Source organism: Macrosteles quadrilineatus, unplaced genomic scaffold (assembly GCF_028750875.1).
Source record: "Macrosteles quadrilineatus isolate MER2022 unplaced genomic scaffold, UCM_ALF_1.0 Scaffold_2__2_contigs__length_208266976, whole genome shotgun sequence".
In the NCBI taxonomy this organism is placed as follows: Eukaryota; Metazoa; Arthropoda; class Insecta; order Hemiptera; family Cicadellidae; genus Macrosteles; species Macrosteles quadrilineatus.
In genome coordinates this window covers 172047207-172065775 of record NW_026542595.1, presented here as the reverse complement: position 1 = coordinate 172065775, position 18569 = coordinate 172047207, and the positions used below count along the sequence as shown (strand labels likewise).

Here is an 18569-nt window from a genome sequence, read left to right as displayed (position 1 = left end):
TGTATACAAGTATATTATACGGGTATATTATACGGGTATATTAATCTGTAAGGGGGATAAATCATGTAGTAGGGAGCCGAAGGCGAGAGCAAATCCCGACAGTTTTCATTGATTTATGACATCAAACAAGGTGTTACAAATTGATTGGCCTCGACTGCCAACAGATTAGCCTGGCTTCGACAGGGAAGGTTTAAACACCTCTCTGCCCACAACACAACACCACCACATGTTTGCACCGTTCCCTCTAATCCGCTTATTAATTCTCGGTTAAAGTTCGTGGTTAATTTAAAAAACAGGTGGTTGTAAACATTTTTATAAGGACGATTATCTTTGTTTTGAGGTTAGTGGGTATTTTATTCAACATATTTTAAATTTTTAATATTTTTAAATTTTGTATAATTGTTCTGAACTATAGGTTTTCTTATACAAAATTATGTTTTTCTGTTGTAATAAATCAGGTATGTGCCGTTTTTTATGAGATACCAAACTGATAATTTTATTGAGGTAGATTGTATGTTTGGAAATACTGAAAAAATTGTTTTTTCTATTAAAGACAGTATGACACCATAAAATAATTTTGAATTTAATTCTGTCAATGTTGTTAGTAGGTCTAACAAATATCTCCATTTACTTCAATTTTTAACTGGCTTAGCTAAAAAATTCAACTAATGAAAGTTTTTGATTTACCAAGTTTTAAAATTACTACTACTTTAACAAATAGTCAAAAGAAATAATTGTATTTACAAGGAACTATAAAAGATAAAATTGCATTATATAAATGAGGAAAAAGAGGTTTAATCTTGTTTCCCCTTGGATGATCCAGATTACGACTGTTTGTTAGTGGCTAAGCCGTAGTTTTCATCCGACTTTCATTTTCTCTGTGGTTCAGGCTGACAAGATATTAAGATTATCATTTAGCTGAAGACATTATCATTTTGTTTTGATGAATGTAGTGTTACTAATTCTCATTATTTTATTTGATTATAGTTAGTTTTATGGTATCGTTTATTTAATGTTTATTTTCATTACTATTTAGAAATTTTCAATCTCTTTAGGTGGGATTAAAAAAATTGTATTTAGCGCCAAATATCACAAAGATGTGTTACCAAAAGCTTAGTTCTTTTTTCAAATAAATGAGATAACCTCAACTTATACAACCATTTAACTTAGCTTAAACTAAAGCTTAAAATGTTGATAGGGGTGCATACATTTTTTTAACAAACATTCTTGTATTATGTGATATTGTTATGAATTCAATCCAAACAAACGTTATGAAATTACATATTAAGTTATATATATAGATGTTTTGAATCTTTTACTCATCCCCTACATGTTTTTAGATGAAGGCCTACAACCCCAAGGGCCACAGCAACTACTCCGATGAGATTAGTGAACTGACCAAGGTGGACCGTATCCCAGCGCCTCAGCGAGTAGCCTACGACCCAGAGACTCACGCCCTGACACTCAACATTGCCGCTACATGCCTTCGACTGGTGAGAAACCGACTTTACTTCTTCTGTGAAATATTACAAGTCTCAAAAAGTTAATTATTTGGTATTAATAGTATTGTTTGTTTTGTTTTACGCATGGAAAAAATATATATTGTAACTGATACTTTGGCTAACAATAAATGAATTTCGTAATCAGACGAGGGTGTAAGAAATCGGGGACACAAGCCTAAATTAGTAGGAACATTTATGGAAAATATATGTCTTCTTTGCTATGACAAATATGTTTACAATAAGGAAATCATCAATCTACCTACATTAATAATACATGTTAAAACGAGCATCTATGTTTGTAGGTGGGAGTAATTGAAGTTTCGACAAGTCACGTTCACGAGCCCGACTGGAACTCCCTCGAGGATCCTCTAATGCTGATTCCGTCCGGAGCTCAGCCAACACGCCACGAGGCGACCATCACAAGTCTACACCATGTGGCACGCTCTAGCGGACGATCACTGGACGACTCTCACAACATGGTGAGTACCTGTGGTGTTGGTAGTCTAACCAAACATAACCTAACTTTTCCTAATCTAACATGCTCGTGGCAAAACAAACATTTGTTTAACCTATATTAAGTTCACAAGTGTTATGAGTTAATAATAAGTTTCACAAGGTAACAATTTCATATTGCAGATTTTATAAAGAGTCTTAGAATTTTTTGATATCTGGTTTCTATTAGAGTTTCACAAAAATTATGAAAAGTATTTTTTTTTTATGTTAACATAAATTAGAGACTGTATATGGAAGGTTAGTATTTGTGTTGTGTATGTGACTAAAAATAAAATATTGGACCTAAATTAGTTATGTCTCTTCTAACCAAAACCAATAGTCAAATTATACTCTGGAATTTATTCATTAATCACAGTATGACTATTTTGTACTAGAGATTTAATTTTTAAAATGCACATTGCTAACACAATTTAAAGCACAGTAAAAATATATAACATGTAAATTTAATGTATGTTCCTTTTTAACCACCAGAATCTTTATTTTAGTTTTATTTCTGATCTAAATAGTAGTGAAATATTTGACGTTTTTTTTTTTACTTTTATATTTTATGTTTACAGATTGAAGATGACAACGTTCTGCCCGTTGTGAAAGAAGATGCAGTTAGGGTGAGGGTCAAACTTTGCTTGGAGAACAACCCTTCAAACTGTGGAGACTACGTTGAAGCTGAAAGTGAGTTTAAATCTCCTACTTTACTTAAAAATAATACTTTCTAAGCTGGAAAGAAACCTACAACTTTTTTTAACTATGTTTATTTCAATTATGTTTTGTTAGTATACTTTACCATTTCATAAAGAAAGGATCCAAATGCCTCTCAGTATAATAATCAACCCAAAATCATTTTTGTTTAGCCTTTTTATATAAGCTATGGTTAGTTTTAACAAATATAATTTAATTGTATAACGCCATTCTGGTGCATCATGTTGTACTCCTGAATAAAGATTATACGACTATGACTATGACTAAGTTGGTGTCTAGGTAATCAAATCAGTGATCTTACCTTTAAAATCTCTATTCAACCATTTGTCCATCAAATCACCTTTCTAATGTTTATTAGATGATTTGTGGTTGATAGCTTAGTGGAAAGTAGAAATGTGATGTATTCCAAATAATAAACACTAATCTATAGTACTTAATTTTTGTATGATTACAAAAATTTTGTTTGTACATACGCACTACTTAAAAAAATTATAAGTTAGTCATGTTTACCATAACCGAAATTAAAACAAAAATTTCACTAGTTAATTGAAAAAGTTAGCTAACAACAGTGTTACTCCGAGTAATATATATTTTTTCAAAAACATTCTACAACTTTAGGAATATCTAAAATTAGATTTTCTTCACTAAAACCTAAACTGGAGATATATTTTACATTGAGGACTGCAGCGAAATACAAGACAGACTGTAAGCCTTAGGGGTCGTAAAATTAACTAGGCGCACAGTTTATGTTCATTGAGTAACATACAATTGATGAGCCACTGAGAATAGATGTGGGACATTTTATGACTCTTCCTACACGACTTTATGGTATGGAAAAATGTCTCTGGCCTGATTCTGAGAGCATAAACCCAGATGTCCCATTGATGTAGTTGTTTATAGAAACTGTAAATAGTTTATGACTAAAATAATGTATGCTAGGATACAAGGTTGTATTAGTCAATATTCAATGGGAATTAAAATGTAAAATATATTATATCATTTATAGAGATTCGTGGTAGAGTAAATTAAAGTCCCGTGAACAATGAAATTAAATTATTTATTAAAATTTTTTGAGTTATAACTAAGTTATATTTTCATAATCTCTTTTAGAATGTAACTGAGTAGTTTTAGTGCCTTCAAATCTGAAAACCGCCGGTTCAATTCCTAGCAAGCTCAACTGTTATCGCATAAACCATTTGGTATTGAGATATCATCAATTATTTATCCTATCCATCAAAAGTTATTCAAGTTTGACTGTTCAAATGGCAACAGTGTAGACACACACAAAAATTGAACCAAACATAACATTGCTACTAAGATTTTTTTTAAAGTAACTATCAAACAATATTATTTTACCCTGCAAAATTTTACTATATTTTGTATTTGTGATTGTAACAACTTAGTATTTTGAGGAAGGATTTTGAGTGGAAACAATAAAAAATCAGACATTTTTGAACCAAATTGGATTTTAAAAATTTTAACTAAAAATTTTTTTTACTACAGTTGGAGCCGCCTACATCAAGGAGGCTGCCACCCTCACCACACCTACCCTAGTAGCCATCATCGTGTCTTGTGTTGTCTTCGTTCTTTTCATCGGACTCATGTTCGTCTACTGCCGCTGCCGCAAGGTTCCTGCCAAGAAGGGAAGTGGGAAGGACTACGAAATGGAAACAACCACGTAAGTTCATTGGCTATGACTTAAGTGTAAAATATTTAACTTTGGAAAATACAATATTGTAATAAAGTTTATATTTTAGTTTTTTCCTCTAAGTGACTTTTACTAATAGCAAATATTTGTTTAAAGTGCTGCCATGGATCTGTGAGTAATGATTATCTTAAATTGTGTTTGGAATTGCATGGATTTACCTAAAAAGTCTAGGTTTTTACTATAATCTTATGTTGTATCAGCATGGTATTATTAGAGACACGTGTTGACGTGTTACATCCAAAAAAAGCATCACCATTTGTTAACTTTTCATATACCGTAACCAAGTACCTAATGTTTCAATACGGTAGTACATTTTCCTTTTTTAAAATTTATTTTGGTCTATTTTTGATCAAAACTGTTTGATCGCCAATTCCTCTTCATGATTCAAGTCAAAACTCAGATATGAATTCGCCATATTTCTTTATATAAATTCACATTAAAAAATTTGATTTTGCCAGTGCTTAGTTGAAACGTTTTTGCTGTAAACCCCTCTATAAGAGAGGTGTCAAAGACATTTTCATTTTCCAAATTACCACACCAAATATTAACCCTCAAAAAGTATTAAAATAAATACATTATTTTCTAAAAATACAATTTTAAGGTGAGCAAGTTTATTGCACAGAGTAAACCCTACAATGGTTACAGGGTCCACCCCAGTATTGTGCAACAGCCTCCTCCCCCGTACTACCCTGCCTCTGGTATGGAGAACAAAGCCTTGGACATGGACCCCTCCAAGGCAGCCGTCTACGCCGGACAGAACGGATACAGCTACCACGGAGCCAACCAGAACGGCGGAGAATGTAAATCCTACTTATAAACTGCAATGTCTAACCGTAGCTTTTATTTTTCTATGTGACTTCTTTCCGTTAACACTAAGCTGTAATGTTCATAAGACTGCAAGTAGTGTAAGCGATTAGGTTTAGTCTGTTTTGTCAATTTCTCCAGTCAATATTCACAGGGTTGTATCTATATTGGCCTTATCGATGAAAGATTTTGTACTGTGTTATGATTCTGGGCCGATCGATTCTCTTAAATGCTTTTTGTAGAAAGTATTTTTCGGTAAATGTTAGAGTGAACATTTTAGGTTTAGTTCCCAAATAATTGTGTGGTTTCTTTAGATAACGTTGTTAGCTTTGGTTGTTAGTTAATCTCATGCTATTTTGTATTTAACTCTGACTAGATCTGAATTCAACTGCCTTTCAATGTTAGCTCATGTCAATGTCGTGGCCTTTTCTTCTGCAGATTTACTGTCAGCTTCACAAATGTTCAAGTTATTTTAGTCGTAAATATTTTGTAAGCTAATGTCCAAAGGAAAGTATGCAGTCTACTTTCACTTGAGTACTCATTTTTGTTTCGTTGCAAATGTTTAATTTTTCCAATACCGCAAAAATATCTCAGTATTTAATTTTATGCAACCATATGTTACAGCCAGCAAAGGCTATAGTCAAGGTGAGTGGAGTTTGTTCAAAGTCAGCGTGAATATGTTACAATTGTCTATGTTTGGAAGACAAATCAAAAAATTCATGCATGACTTAAAACCAGTTTTTACTAATTAACGTCAGTCTATTAAAGTAATTGCCACTTTCCAGGGTTTACTATTAATTCCACAAATTTCAAAGTTGTGTTTTGTTGTGCAGGGGTTAACATGGGTTACATGGAGAACAGTTACTCAAACTCCAACAATGGAGGATCACAAGATTCCCTGTGGCAAATGAAGATGGCGGCTGCCAACAACAACGCCAACGCCGGCAACAATCCAGAACATCATCACCACCATATTGCCAACCACTACGGTAAGCAACCACTATGCCTACACCTCCTTAAGATATAGTAGGCCAACAGTATTAAGCAAAACTTGTATGATTTAAATATCATTGTTTTTCCATTAATATATTTCTGAAAACTATATTATGGTTTGTTCTTCAGCATTAATATACCCTTGTATATTTGTTATAGCTCAGTTAGGCAAAAATAAAATACGAATTAGTTAGTTTTTTTCATTTAAACTAAATTGACTCCTAACAAGACAAAAAATTACAAACTAGATGTTAAAATATTGTATGCTACTACACCACTGTTGAAAATTTTGTAATTTGTTTGTTAGGTATTTAGTACCAAAATTAAGATTATGTTTTTTTTTTTTTTTTATTCAATCTAAAATTTTGCTTTCTTTGATCTCTGTAGTTGCTTGATAAAAAATAAATGTAATTACTAACTCAGGCTGAAACCAACTTAATACTCAAACATAATATTCACAAAGTTACAATCTAAAATTGTGTTTCTCAACATGGATTTATAAAAGAACTTTAAATTACTATGGTAAACATTCTTTATGCTAAATGCAAAATCTAATTAGTATTTGCTCTTTTGTATAAATTTAAATTAATAAATATTAAATCAAATAGGTAGTAGCAGTAAAACAATTTAAATTTTTATCAAAAAAGTTTCCAATAATAAAAATTCTATGCTGATGGAATATTTTTGCTACAACCAATATTACAAACGATTATATCCACAACAATTTGATCTTTTAAATGTTAAGTAAACTACATTTCCGTTTTTAAAAATTAAAAGATTTCAATTAATTTAGAACATATATAAACCTAACCTTTGACAAAAAAAGTTTCTGTGACAACACAAATCCGTAGTAAGTGATTAAATGTTTCAACAAGTCAATTAGAAGTCTCTTGGTAAGAGACAAGTCTCGACTTTACCGCAAGACTCGGGGGACAAAGGATTCTCCGAGACTTGTGTAACGCGATACTTCACTCGCAGGAATGTCAATGTTACTCTTACATTTCTCTCAGATCATGTTACTAACTCTTTCTGTCTCTTTTTACTTCTACCATTCCGGTTTCTTTGGTCTGTGTTTTAACTTTTTTTATAGCTTACAAACCTTGTGTGGAATAGGGATTAGATTTATAATGTTTCCGTGATTAAGGGATGTTTTAAAAGTAATCAAACAAAATTATTATTATTAAAATTTAAATAAAACATCACCAATATTAAATTAAATTAAAAATTCATTAAATAAAAATCGCTGAAATTGTCCATATATATTTAATCGATTTAAAAAATTAATTTAAATTATTAAAAATGTTAGCTTAAATAATGTGATTGAAATTTGTTTAAGATAATCTGTTTTTGACGAGTTATTTGTTAACTATTGCCAGTTCAGTTGTTTTCAAATACAATATATCATATCATTTCATCTAAATGAATTTATTGTAGAAATTTTGTTTTAAAATATTAGGACACACAAATAGTTACATAGAATTCTACAAAACTCTTCTTTATGTCAAATACAATAATTTATCTTTTATTTATTTGTCTCTTATGGTGCGAGCTGGTCTAGTGTTAGAGCCCAGGACTTTGGACCCTGATGTCCTGGGTTCAAATTCTGCCAATCACCAATAGATTTAATCAAAGTGAAAATGCCACAACACTGACCTAGCCTAAAGTAATGAGAAAAAATGTCAGGCTAGAATCTAGAGTAATCAAAAATTAGTCCCTTGAAGTTCATTTAAGTGAATTTGCCGAACTCTATTCCTTAAAAATCTGTATAGCGAAAGTATTATAACTGAATGTAAAAGAGTGTTTAAATTGGGACTATCTTTACTTTTACTGAATCTATGTTATTTTAAGAAACATTTTAAAGACATTTTTTGATAGTCTAATTGTTTGTGCAGGTGGTTATGACCCCCTAACCCACGGAGGTTACGGTGCAGTCGACGACTACGCTCCTTACCCCCACCTGGTCACCTCCGCCTCGCCCGACTACAGCCGCAACGCCTCTCGCCAAGACTACACGCCTGACAAACTGCGCCGCCGAGAACACCATATGGGTAAGTTGTTGAAATAGATCAAATGAATAATCTATTGAAGATTAATAGTAGACCTTTTTTAAATCTTTTTTAAGACTGAGGTTGGTAAAACTGTTGGTATTTCTTCTCTAAGATCATATTCACCTCTTTGTGTCATGATGCATTAGTGAAAAAAAATGTCTCAAAGAGTACTATGGATTTACTTTTCTATTAAAGATGTACTGGTATACAGAAGGAGTATACTTGTAGATACCAGTGTATTTATTGTAAATGAGAGATGAGCAAAGGGTGGGTGTTGATATCAAAACCATTCAATGCTTACCAACCATAATTCAATATTTTTCAGTTAATATTTTATTTTATTTTGTTATTATTTGAATTTAATTTTAAATATAAGCTATAATCTTTGACTAATGTAGTTGATAGTTTTATGATCCCTGGTGAATGCTTGTTTATCTCTTTATAAATTTAAAGATTTAAATATTGGACAGTAAAATATATCTTTCTGAAATACTGAATATTTTATATCAGTGATTACTTTGAACATTTTGTGATGTTGAAAAAAAAATGTAGCTCACAAATAAAAAAAATAGTACTAAATTAAAGAATAATCATTATTTTATTTGTATTCAAGTTCTTAAACAATGATGTTTTGTACAGAATCCCCCTACCATGACGTCAGTGGGCTGCCCGATCCTTACCATCTCATGATGGAGAACGAAGAAAACCACCCGAAAAAGCCACATCAAGAAGTTTCCCTTTCACTGGACGAAAGTTTAGAGTCCGGCTATTCAACTCCCAACTCCCGTAGCAGACGAATCATCCGTGAAATCATCGTCTGAGCGAAACCCCTCTAACCCTCATAGGGTTTGAAAATGTACATTTGTTTACAAGGTGCTCCAAAGCCGTTGTAAATGTTTTGAAACATTCAATAATTGTAATTAATGTTATATTATTGAATTTTATCTGTAAATAGATTTTGTATATAAACCGTTAGGATTAATCTATTTATCAACTGACTGAAATTTCCCGAACACATGTATATACTAACTGTATATAACAGAATCAGATCAATGTGTAACAAACGAAAGAAATTGTAGTATGAAGCTACTTTTCTTTAGAAATATGAAGAAACAATGATTTTTAGGAATGGGGTGGGTTGGAAAATTAAAGTATTTGCGAACAAAAATATTCTTTGAAAACAAACTACTTGATGGAACGGTTGGTTTTCATGCAATAAGACTGAGATGTGATGTAGAGATGCTTGTAAACAGCATGGTTATTCATTAAAGGTGTGAAGGAGGCTTTGGATTCAAGTAGGGTGGATAGACCGGCTTCAATGCGTCAACGATATATGAATATTTTTTTTTTTTTATCATCTTGCGTGTTAACTTTGACACTAAGGTGTCAAAAATGTTACTTAAAAGACATTTTTATTTGTAAAGAGTACAGATGTTTTTTAATTCTCAATAGAAGAAATTTTTAATGTTACAAATAACTTGCAAAATTATAAAAAAGGCTTGCAGAACAGAAACTTTGTGATATGTGTGTTTGAGTCTGTTTATAGGTGTAAAAGACAAATTTTCCGCAATATTTATTATTTAGAGACAAAGTATGTTACTTAGAATATTGCTTTTGTTGTTTTTATTGTACTTTTTGTGACAATATGATATAATTATGATATTATAAAGATCAATTTGTGGAAACTTTTGTCATTTAAAATTGTGGCGAAATTTTGTGTTGTGTTGAATTATACAAAAATTATTGGTAACAAATAAGTTGAAATTCAGAATGTGAAAAAAAAATTTTATTAAACACTTTCTGGTTTCTCCTTGAATATAATAAATTCAGTGCAATAATAAAAATAAAAATCATTAGCGCTCAAAACTATGTTTTATGTTTTTAATTTTTTGTATATAAATAATTTATGTGTAAAAAAAGAGTCAAACTTAGGATTCTTGAAAAGTTACATATTTTCTTATATTTTACTGACTAGATACTACTACTTTTTCTATTTTACAGGTGTGTTTGACTATGTTAAACTATTATTAAAATTATAATATTTACTTATTTATTTAGAAAATTCATACTTAATGGTAAACATAACGAAGTAGTAAAAAGTAAATTTAAGCTGAACCCGTTAAACTTTACAATGTTTGCAGTAAGTGAATATTTCGTTACTTCTGACACAATTGATTAAAATAAAATAAATAGTAGTATCTATTAAAGTAAAATGAAGAAAAAATTATTTTAATTTGTTTCGGAGGGAGTTTGTATATAATTTGCAGAGTGCCATGATTTCATTTTGAAGCTCAAATATTGTGCGATGAGTTATGATAAAATAGGTACTGACTTTTCTATTCTGCTCACTATATTTTTCTTCTGCACATTCTTGAACGCACAAGTTTAATTTTAAATAAAGTTAAGGGGGTGTAAAAGACTATATTAACACCGCTTTGATGTAACCTAGCAATTAATTAAGTCTTGAATTTAAATGACTTCTTTACTTCCAAGGTTACATGTGTAAAAATATACTTTAATAGAGGTTTGTGCATTTGTTCAATAATTTTGTAAACATTTTCACTGTTTTTTTTTCATTATTGTAGATCATCATTAAAATGTAAGTTGCAGTAAAAATATTTTATATTAAAACTCTTACTTTTTAAAAAAAACGATTTTTTTTATAATGTTCTACTGTGGTTGGAAGTATTTAGCTGTTTTCACCAGTATTACAATACAATATTATTTCATTGATTGATATTTGAACACTCTGATATTTTACAATATTTCAATTGGCCTTATGCAAAATCCTCTATTTACTAGATTCAAACCTTTTGATGGGTTAGCATTTCCCATATCATAGATAAACTCTAAACCCTCTTTAAAGACTAACTACTCTTTAAAATAACATCTTATCTAAAAACTGACTGCTACTTATTTTTTACAATTTTTGTTGTTGTGTTTTTACATTTTTCTCTTAACCGTGTTTGAATCATTCTTGCAAGATCTCATAAGTTGTTATTGTTTTGTAGAAAATGTTATAAAATCTAAAAAAATAACTATTTTCTAGACAGATATTTTTTATCTATGTTCTGTATAAGGAGCCCATTAGTTTTATTTTATATGTCTGTATATGTGTAATTTTTAAGACATCTGCAATTTCATAATTGTTTTTACGTGTACAGTTTCATGTTTCTATGTTCTTTTATATAAAATAATAAAACAAAAATGTACAGAATCGTGTTATTTGGTGTATTCCTTTGTGTATCTGTTAATTTTAGGTCATATTAGATTTTGGGTTTTCAAAGAGAAGAGGTTTTTTGTAATTCAAGCTCACAAGGCAATAACGATATTAAAAATTTGGGTTTTAAAATAAATTTTACTTTTGAATATTTTTTCAACATTAAGTTTTTTTCCTTTGAAACATTGAACTTACCTATATTGAAATACAAAATACAGTTTTGAAATAATTACAAGCTATATTGAATTAGTTGATAAATAACTGTCTAAAAAGTAACAAAATAAACATAACTAATTACTGTAAACAAATAAATACATTTTTGCAAATAATTGCAGAATCTTAAACTTTTTAAATGACACAAAAACTAACCTTCTCAACAAATATTTGCCAATAGAGAAGTTTTTTTTTTCAGTGTTATAGTTTGTATTAGTGTTAGCAAATATTATATTTATCATAAAGTTGCCTTTATTTATCAACTTTTTATAATAGTTTATGTACGAATTGATTTTATGAACAAAACAATTTTAAGACAAAAAAAATTACAAGAAACAAGCAAAATGGAAGATAAAGTTATTTTTACTTAATAACTTAATTAGTTTTTATAACTCACAAGCTAGATTTAACATGAGTTAAAACAAGCATTGGATCCAAACCAGGCCATGTTAGGAATTACCAAAGTCCGCCATTATTGGTTAAGTTGGTTCACAAGGTATTAAGTCTGTGATCTACAGTGTAATCTATCCAACAAATAGTCTAAAGCTGCTAAAGACAAGACTAACTTGGTTAACATATAACATAAGCAAATTCGATTATAAAAAGTAAAGTTAGTTTAGTAACATTAATAACTTAATCAAATCAGAGTGGTAACACATTTTGTTACTTAAATACAAATCAGTGAATTATATTATTTTTCTTAAACATCAAATAATGTTTTAAATTTAAGAATAAAACAAATAATTGTTCTTCCAATGTTCATAAGATGGTAATTAATAATACCTTATTAAGTTTGATGTTATCGGCTATTTACTTGTACAAGGGTTATTTAAAGTAAATTTTAGGCTATCTTTAGACTGTATGAAAGTCTTAGAAGTTTAATTTGAAATCATAATAATTGTGAACTTTATGTAGCAAGTAATAAAATATTACAGTATGTAATGGGAAACAGAGGTCTGTTCACCTCGAAAATGATTTACTCAGGGTTTAGTTGGAACTGCAATATATCAAACCTACCAACATTCTGAACTGTCTTGCGTGTAGCTGCGGATTTTTTAGTAGAGTTTGGAAATAAATATACCAGGTTAAACTAAACCTAGGAATAGAATCTCAATATACACATTTAATAAAACAGCTGAACCTATTTAAGAGTCTTGAATTATTTCAAACAGCTGCTAGTAAATATCCCAAAATATTTTTTCAAACACAAGAGCGATTGTAATTTAAATATTTAGTAAACTGTGGGACTATAAATATTCTTTGTATTAAAAAAAAAAATTATTTTACGAGTTACAACGTCTAGGCTCCAAGTCATGATAAGTGTGAAAAAAATGGTTACCTATCTTAAAATAAGCATATTTTTAGAACTATAAATAAATAATAAATTCTTTATTGTCTTGACAATATACATTGAATCGACATTACAATTATTTATAGTGCAGTAAAAATAAGAGAAAAATTCCATAAACCTAAAAAAAATTAGCACTACCGGGGAATTTGGTACAGATGTTGGGTGTACCTTCCTTTTGAACATACTAAAAGTCCCCTAAAATTGAAGCTGTGCTACGGCCGCCATATTGGAAAATGGCGGCATATTTCTGTATTTTTCGCTATAGTGACTTTATTATTAGAGATACAGGAAAAAGCTAAATATACAAAATGTAGGTCATCTAAAAATACACATTTTTTGTATTTACCATCTTTCTCTAAACCCAACGGTTTTTGAGTTATTTGTTATTAAGTATATTTAGTTTTTTTCTATTTATCAAAAATAGGTGAAACACATGGAAATTGACCGTTACTTTCAAGGATTATGATAATTTATCCTATTAAGTTAAATAGTGTGATACTATAAAATCTAAAAATTTAAGCTTATTTCATGAGTAAAACAACTCCGCCACAGCAAACCTGCACACTCAGCAAATCTCCATTTGATTAAATGTTTTATTAATTGTATTTAAATAAAATTAGATTCAACAGGTACCTAGGTTTGCTGCTTGCTACAGGTAGGTTATTATAGTGTGTTTTTTTAGTAAAATATCAATAACTTAGTATAAACTAATTAATTTTCCAAGTTTGATCATAATAAATCTATAGACAAACAAACTGCAACAGTTACTAATTCATAATAATATCATGGTATCTTAAGATTTACAATTTACAAATTTAAATGTACAAATTTTGGTTTTGTTTACTAAAAATATGGCGATTATTCGTCACTTTTCGAATACTAACCGAAGGGGTTTTCAAAAGGAGATGAAGCAAGTAATTTAAGTACTGTAATATTAACTCGTACCAAGTATCGGAAATATTGTATGCAGTGAGGAAATCAACCATATTTTGTAAACTACGCAATTCTCATATTAATATTTCATACTCATTTTTACCCATTTAATAAATTAACATTTTAATATTTTGATAACACTACCACTATCACTCTGTTATCAACTAAGTGGGATGAATAATTGTCGTAAACCTTGAAAGTAACCGCCGATTGCGATGGGTTTCACCGATTTTTGATAAATAAAACTAACTATACTATACCATACTTAATTAGTCACCAACATGAACTAGACACGAAAAACGCCCTTCCAAATTTACAATGGGATGTCAAGTATAGTTAGTTAGTGTGGTGGTGCTATCAAAATGCTAAAATGTTAACTATTAAATGGGTAAAAAATGAAGATAAAACATTAATATGACTATTGCGTACTTTACAAAATATGGTAGATTACCTTACTGCATAAAATATTTTCGGTGCTTGGTACGAATTAATATTACTTAAATAACAGGCTCCATCTCCTTTTGAAAACCCATTTGGTTAATATTCTAATCGTGACAAATAATCGCCATCTTTTTAGTAAACACAACCAAAATTTGTATATTCAAATTTGTTTATTGTAAATTTAAAACTCCCATGCTACTCTTATGAATTAGTTAACTGTTGCAGTTTGTTTGTTTATAGATATATTTTGATCAAACATTGAAAATTAGTAATTTTATAGTAAGGTATTGATATTTTACTTAAAAAACATACTGTACTATAATAACCTACCTGTAGCAGCAAACCTAGGTACCTGTTGAACCTAATTTTATATATATACATTTTTTAATAAAACATCCAATCAAATGGAAATTTGCTGAGTGTGCAGGTTTGCTGTGGAGGAGTTGTTTTACTCATAAAATAAGCTTAAATTTTTAGATTTTATAGTATCACACTATTTAACTTAATAGGATAAATTATCATAATCCTTGAAAGTAACGGTCAATTTCCATGTGTTTCACCTATTTTTGATAAATAGAAAAAAACTAAATATACTTAATAACAAATAACTCAAAAACCGTTGGGTTTAGAGAAAGATGGTAAATACAAAAAATGTGTATTTTTAGATGACCTACATTTTGTATATTTAGCTTTTTCCTGTATCTCTAATAATAAAGTCACTATAGCGAAAAATACAGAAATATGCCGCCATTTTCCAATATGGCGGCCGTAGCACAGCTTCAATTTTAGGGGACTTTAAGTATGTTCAAAAGGAAGGTACACCCAACATCTGTACCAAATTCCCCGGTCGTGCTAATTTTTTTGGGTCAAAACATATTTTTACTGTACTATTAGTTTTTAGCTTAGGTTTAGTATTGATTTAAACTCTTGATAATTTCATTTTTTAATTTTGGTGCATTTATCATTGAAGTCCTCAATAGAATAGATCGAATCTTCAGTAAGGATTTGTTTTTAATTTTGTTTTGTATTCTTTTAATTTTAAGTTTTGAATATTAATTGGTAATTTGTTAATAAATTTTCTTCCATTTATAATAATTCACTATGTTAATGTTTCAAATGAGTTTAGATGCAACATAATATTTCATTTAGAATTAGTTAAGAATGAAGAAGAAGTTACCATAACAGATAAAACTAAAGCTAAAAAATTAAACTTATTGAAACTAATGCTGTTTATTTCATCTATGAATATATCTATCCATCTATATACTTAATGCAATAATTATTTTCTCTGTGTTGCTGCGATATAATTAATTTCATAAAAGATACTTCCTCTGTATGCACTGAAGTTGTAAAAAGTGTTAGTAATGTAAAAGAGTTCTTTTTTTTGTAGTCTTAAGCCCTTTTCAACTCTAGAATGAAACTCATTTATCATAAGAGATAAAACCAAAGCTAAAAACTAAAACTTTACCTTTTTGAAACAAATACTGTCCATCTCATATATCTATTTAATGAAATAATGATTTTCTCTGGTACATCCCTTTTTCGCCCGCTTAACCAATTTATACAATTGAGGTGTTAAAGCTTATGATCTAGTGGAGTGGATGATGATAATGAATGAATGAATGAATGAATGAAAAATTTCTTTATTGCTGCTTTTATTAACATGTCCAGATACCACGCAGGACATCTGCCAAAAGAAACACTTGTAACTGTAACTGAGTGATGATGATAATTAAAAAGGAAATTACCTCCAGGACTTCACCATATAGCCTCTTTTTTTTATTTCTGGAGAGTGCTTTTAAAGGTCCAGTTTTGCTGTTTAACTTTCTTTAATAACAGTTTTAAATGTGAATCGGTTGACTTAAACAACTGGTTATCTTCAGTTATCCGTTTAACAACAGTCAGATTATAAAAGAGATAAACAATTTATGAAAATGAGGCTAATTTTATCCATAATTTAAACATGATTCAGGTATGTAAATTATACTCTTCATGGAATACAATGTTCATAAAATAAATCTTTAAATATGAAATTAAATAATAAATATTTTAATTATATTGAAAATTAGTAGTGTTATTTTATAAGCCTAACTGTCTCAAACAAAGATTACCAGTCTTCAAGAAGAACTGTTAACATTAGTTTCAATTCAATATATTTTAAAATATAAACTTCACCAATATTTAAATATGTTTATAAAATATTGGTGCAGTTTCTTTTTAAAATAATTATCATACTAATTAATTCTCATATCATGGTATTTTCTTGGATTTTAATTTGTTTGGCTATAAAGTCATTTTTGAAAGTCAAAAGGGTATTGCATTATTTGCTTTTCGTTATGCCTCAGAGACGAATTTTGAACCCTATAAATATGTGTGATTTTCCAAGGAGCCCTCTAGTATTCAATTACTATAAACTATTAACTGTTGTTAGTATTTTAAAATGCAATAAACAAAAAACTATTTTAATGAAAATTAGTTTTTACCAATCGTCAAGGAAATTTAATTGTTAATAATTTTAATTTTTCACTGTGGTAAACTTGAGAGAGAATTTCATCTTGGACACAAGGTAACAAATAATGTTGATCAACAGACTCGAACTGGCACTCCTTTATCAGAAACTATTCCAATAGCAACCTCAGGCTGGCCTCAAAGGTCTCTGATGGCAATTTGACCATTCTAGGCCAAGGAAAATTTAAATGATGAAGGTATTTGAGGAATATAAATCTGTTCATTATTCAGTAACCCTCCATAGTAACTTTTATGCTCTAAAAGATTTTAAGTATTTTTAATTTGGTTAAAAATTTGTTTTATCAACTAAGTTACCTTTACTATAAATAATGTGATATATGACATCTAACAGTATTTAGTTACAAATGTAAAATATCACCTTAAATAATCTCTAAAAGGAGACAAAATTCCGAGTTTAAAATATTTTTTAAAATTTGGCTTCCTCAAATTTCAGTAAAGATCAATGTACATGTTAACGGGGACTCTAACCTCTTTTTAAAGTTTGATTTTAAGAACATTTAATCCCAAATTGTAATTGTTAACATGGACAAGCTAGAAAACCAGTCAGTTTCTCTCACGTATTTTAATGGGAAATACTTCCTCCGATATTGGGTTTGTCTTCATCAACAATATTTACAAACTATTTTAGATATATGCTTTGACAATTTCTGTTTAGTGTAAAATACATGATCAATATTATTAAAGCTTACTATCACATACCTTTGCTCTAAGTTATGAAGAAGTATTAGATGGAGTTTACATATTTATGAACATAGTTTGTTTAGATTATGAGAATTACTTTTGTTCTTCAAAAGTATTATTTAGGCATTGTTGTATGAGGCTAACGGTTCTTCCAGTTTTCAGTTTATTTGGAATAAACTTTAATTCAAATACTTTAAAACTTACTTAATTGTATCGTGTGAAATTCCTGATGAAATTATTGTTTTAAGGTTTTAACTAAACTAGTTAATTAAACTAAGTAATTCAGCTATTTTAATGAGTTTTTATTACAGGCAAATATTTTGTTTTACAAACTCTATTGCTAACTTAGCATTTTTATAACGAAATTTTATGTAAAAAAAAACTGATAAGTAAATTACTCAGATTTTTAATGTAACGGAGGAAAATAGGGAACAATATTCTGTTTCTTTGGAGTTATTTGACTCCCCTTCAAAAGAGTTTTATTACATTAATTTTCTTGTAAATGTCTTATTTTTTTACACTACAGTACAACCACACAAACTTTCATTTCAAAATATTGATTTAAAATTGTTCAATTCATTTTGAGCTTAATCTTTTTCCTTATAACACCTCAAAAGTTACCCTCAAATGAGAGACCAACGTCATGTGTTTGCAAACCTACAAGAATTACAAAAATCTATGATACATACCTAGACTTTTCAAGTGATTACTACTAATTTTACCCAGTTATGTCAGCTGTTCCATTAGATGTATGTCCGGTTATGTCACACCAACACGTTCAGTTTTACAACTGACGTTATGTCATCTCACAACAAATGGCCAGCTGCAGTAAACTGTCTTAAACGCTACAAATCTTTGTCTTTTGACATTTAAGTGTTGTATATCACACTAACAGTTGTTTATTTAAGACATTTTGTAGCTCTTAAGTTACACATTT

General features: G+C 29.4%; 1 protein-coding gene across 3 annotated transcripts in view; it reads left to right on the top strand.

Annotated features, from left to right (window-relative positions):
* Nucleotides 1–11481, top strand: part of LOC128985827 (hemicentin-1) — a 165548-nt gene extending 154067 nt beyond the window's left edge. Inside the window, exons 13-21 of one of the 3 annotated variants that reach the window (XM_054405744.1) lie at nucleotides 1341–1493; nucleotides 1805–1981; nucleotides 2573–2684; nucleotides 4215–4389; nucleotides 5077–5219; nucleotides 5848–5868; nucleotides 6057–6212; nucleotides 8109–8264; nucleotides 8904–11481. In XM_054405744.1, coding sequence (XP_054261719.1) covers nucleotides 1341–1493; nucleotides 1805–1981; nucleotides 2573–2684; nucleotides 4215–4389; nucleotides 5077–5219; nucleotides 5848–5868; nucleotides 6057–6212; nucleotides 8109–8264; nucleotides 8904–9085 — 1275 coding nt within the window. In that variant the 3' untranslated portion in view covers nucleotides 9086–11481. Of the gene's footprint in view, nucleotides 1–1340; nucleotides 1494–1804; nucleotides 1982–2572; nucleotides 2685–4214; nucleotides 4390–5064; nucleotides 5220–5847; nucleotides 5869–6056; nucleotides 6213–8108; nucleotides 8265–8903 lie in introns of all 3 variants that reach the window. The other 2 variants (XM_054405743.1, XM_054405745.1) reach the window with 2 other exon arrangements.
* Nucleotides 11482–18569: the final 7088 nt, after the last annotated feature.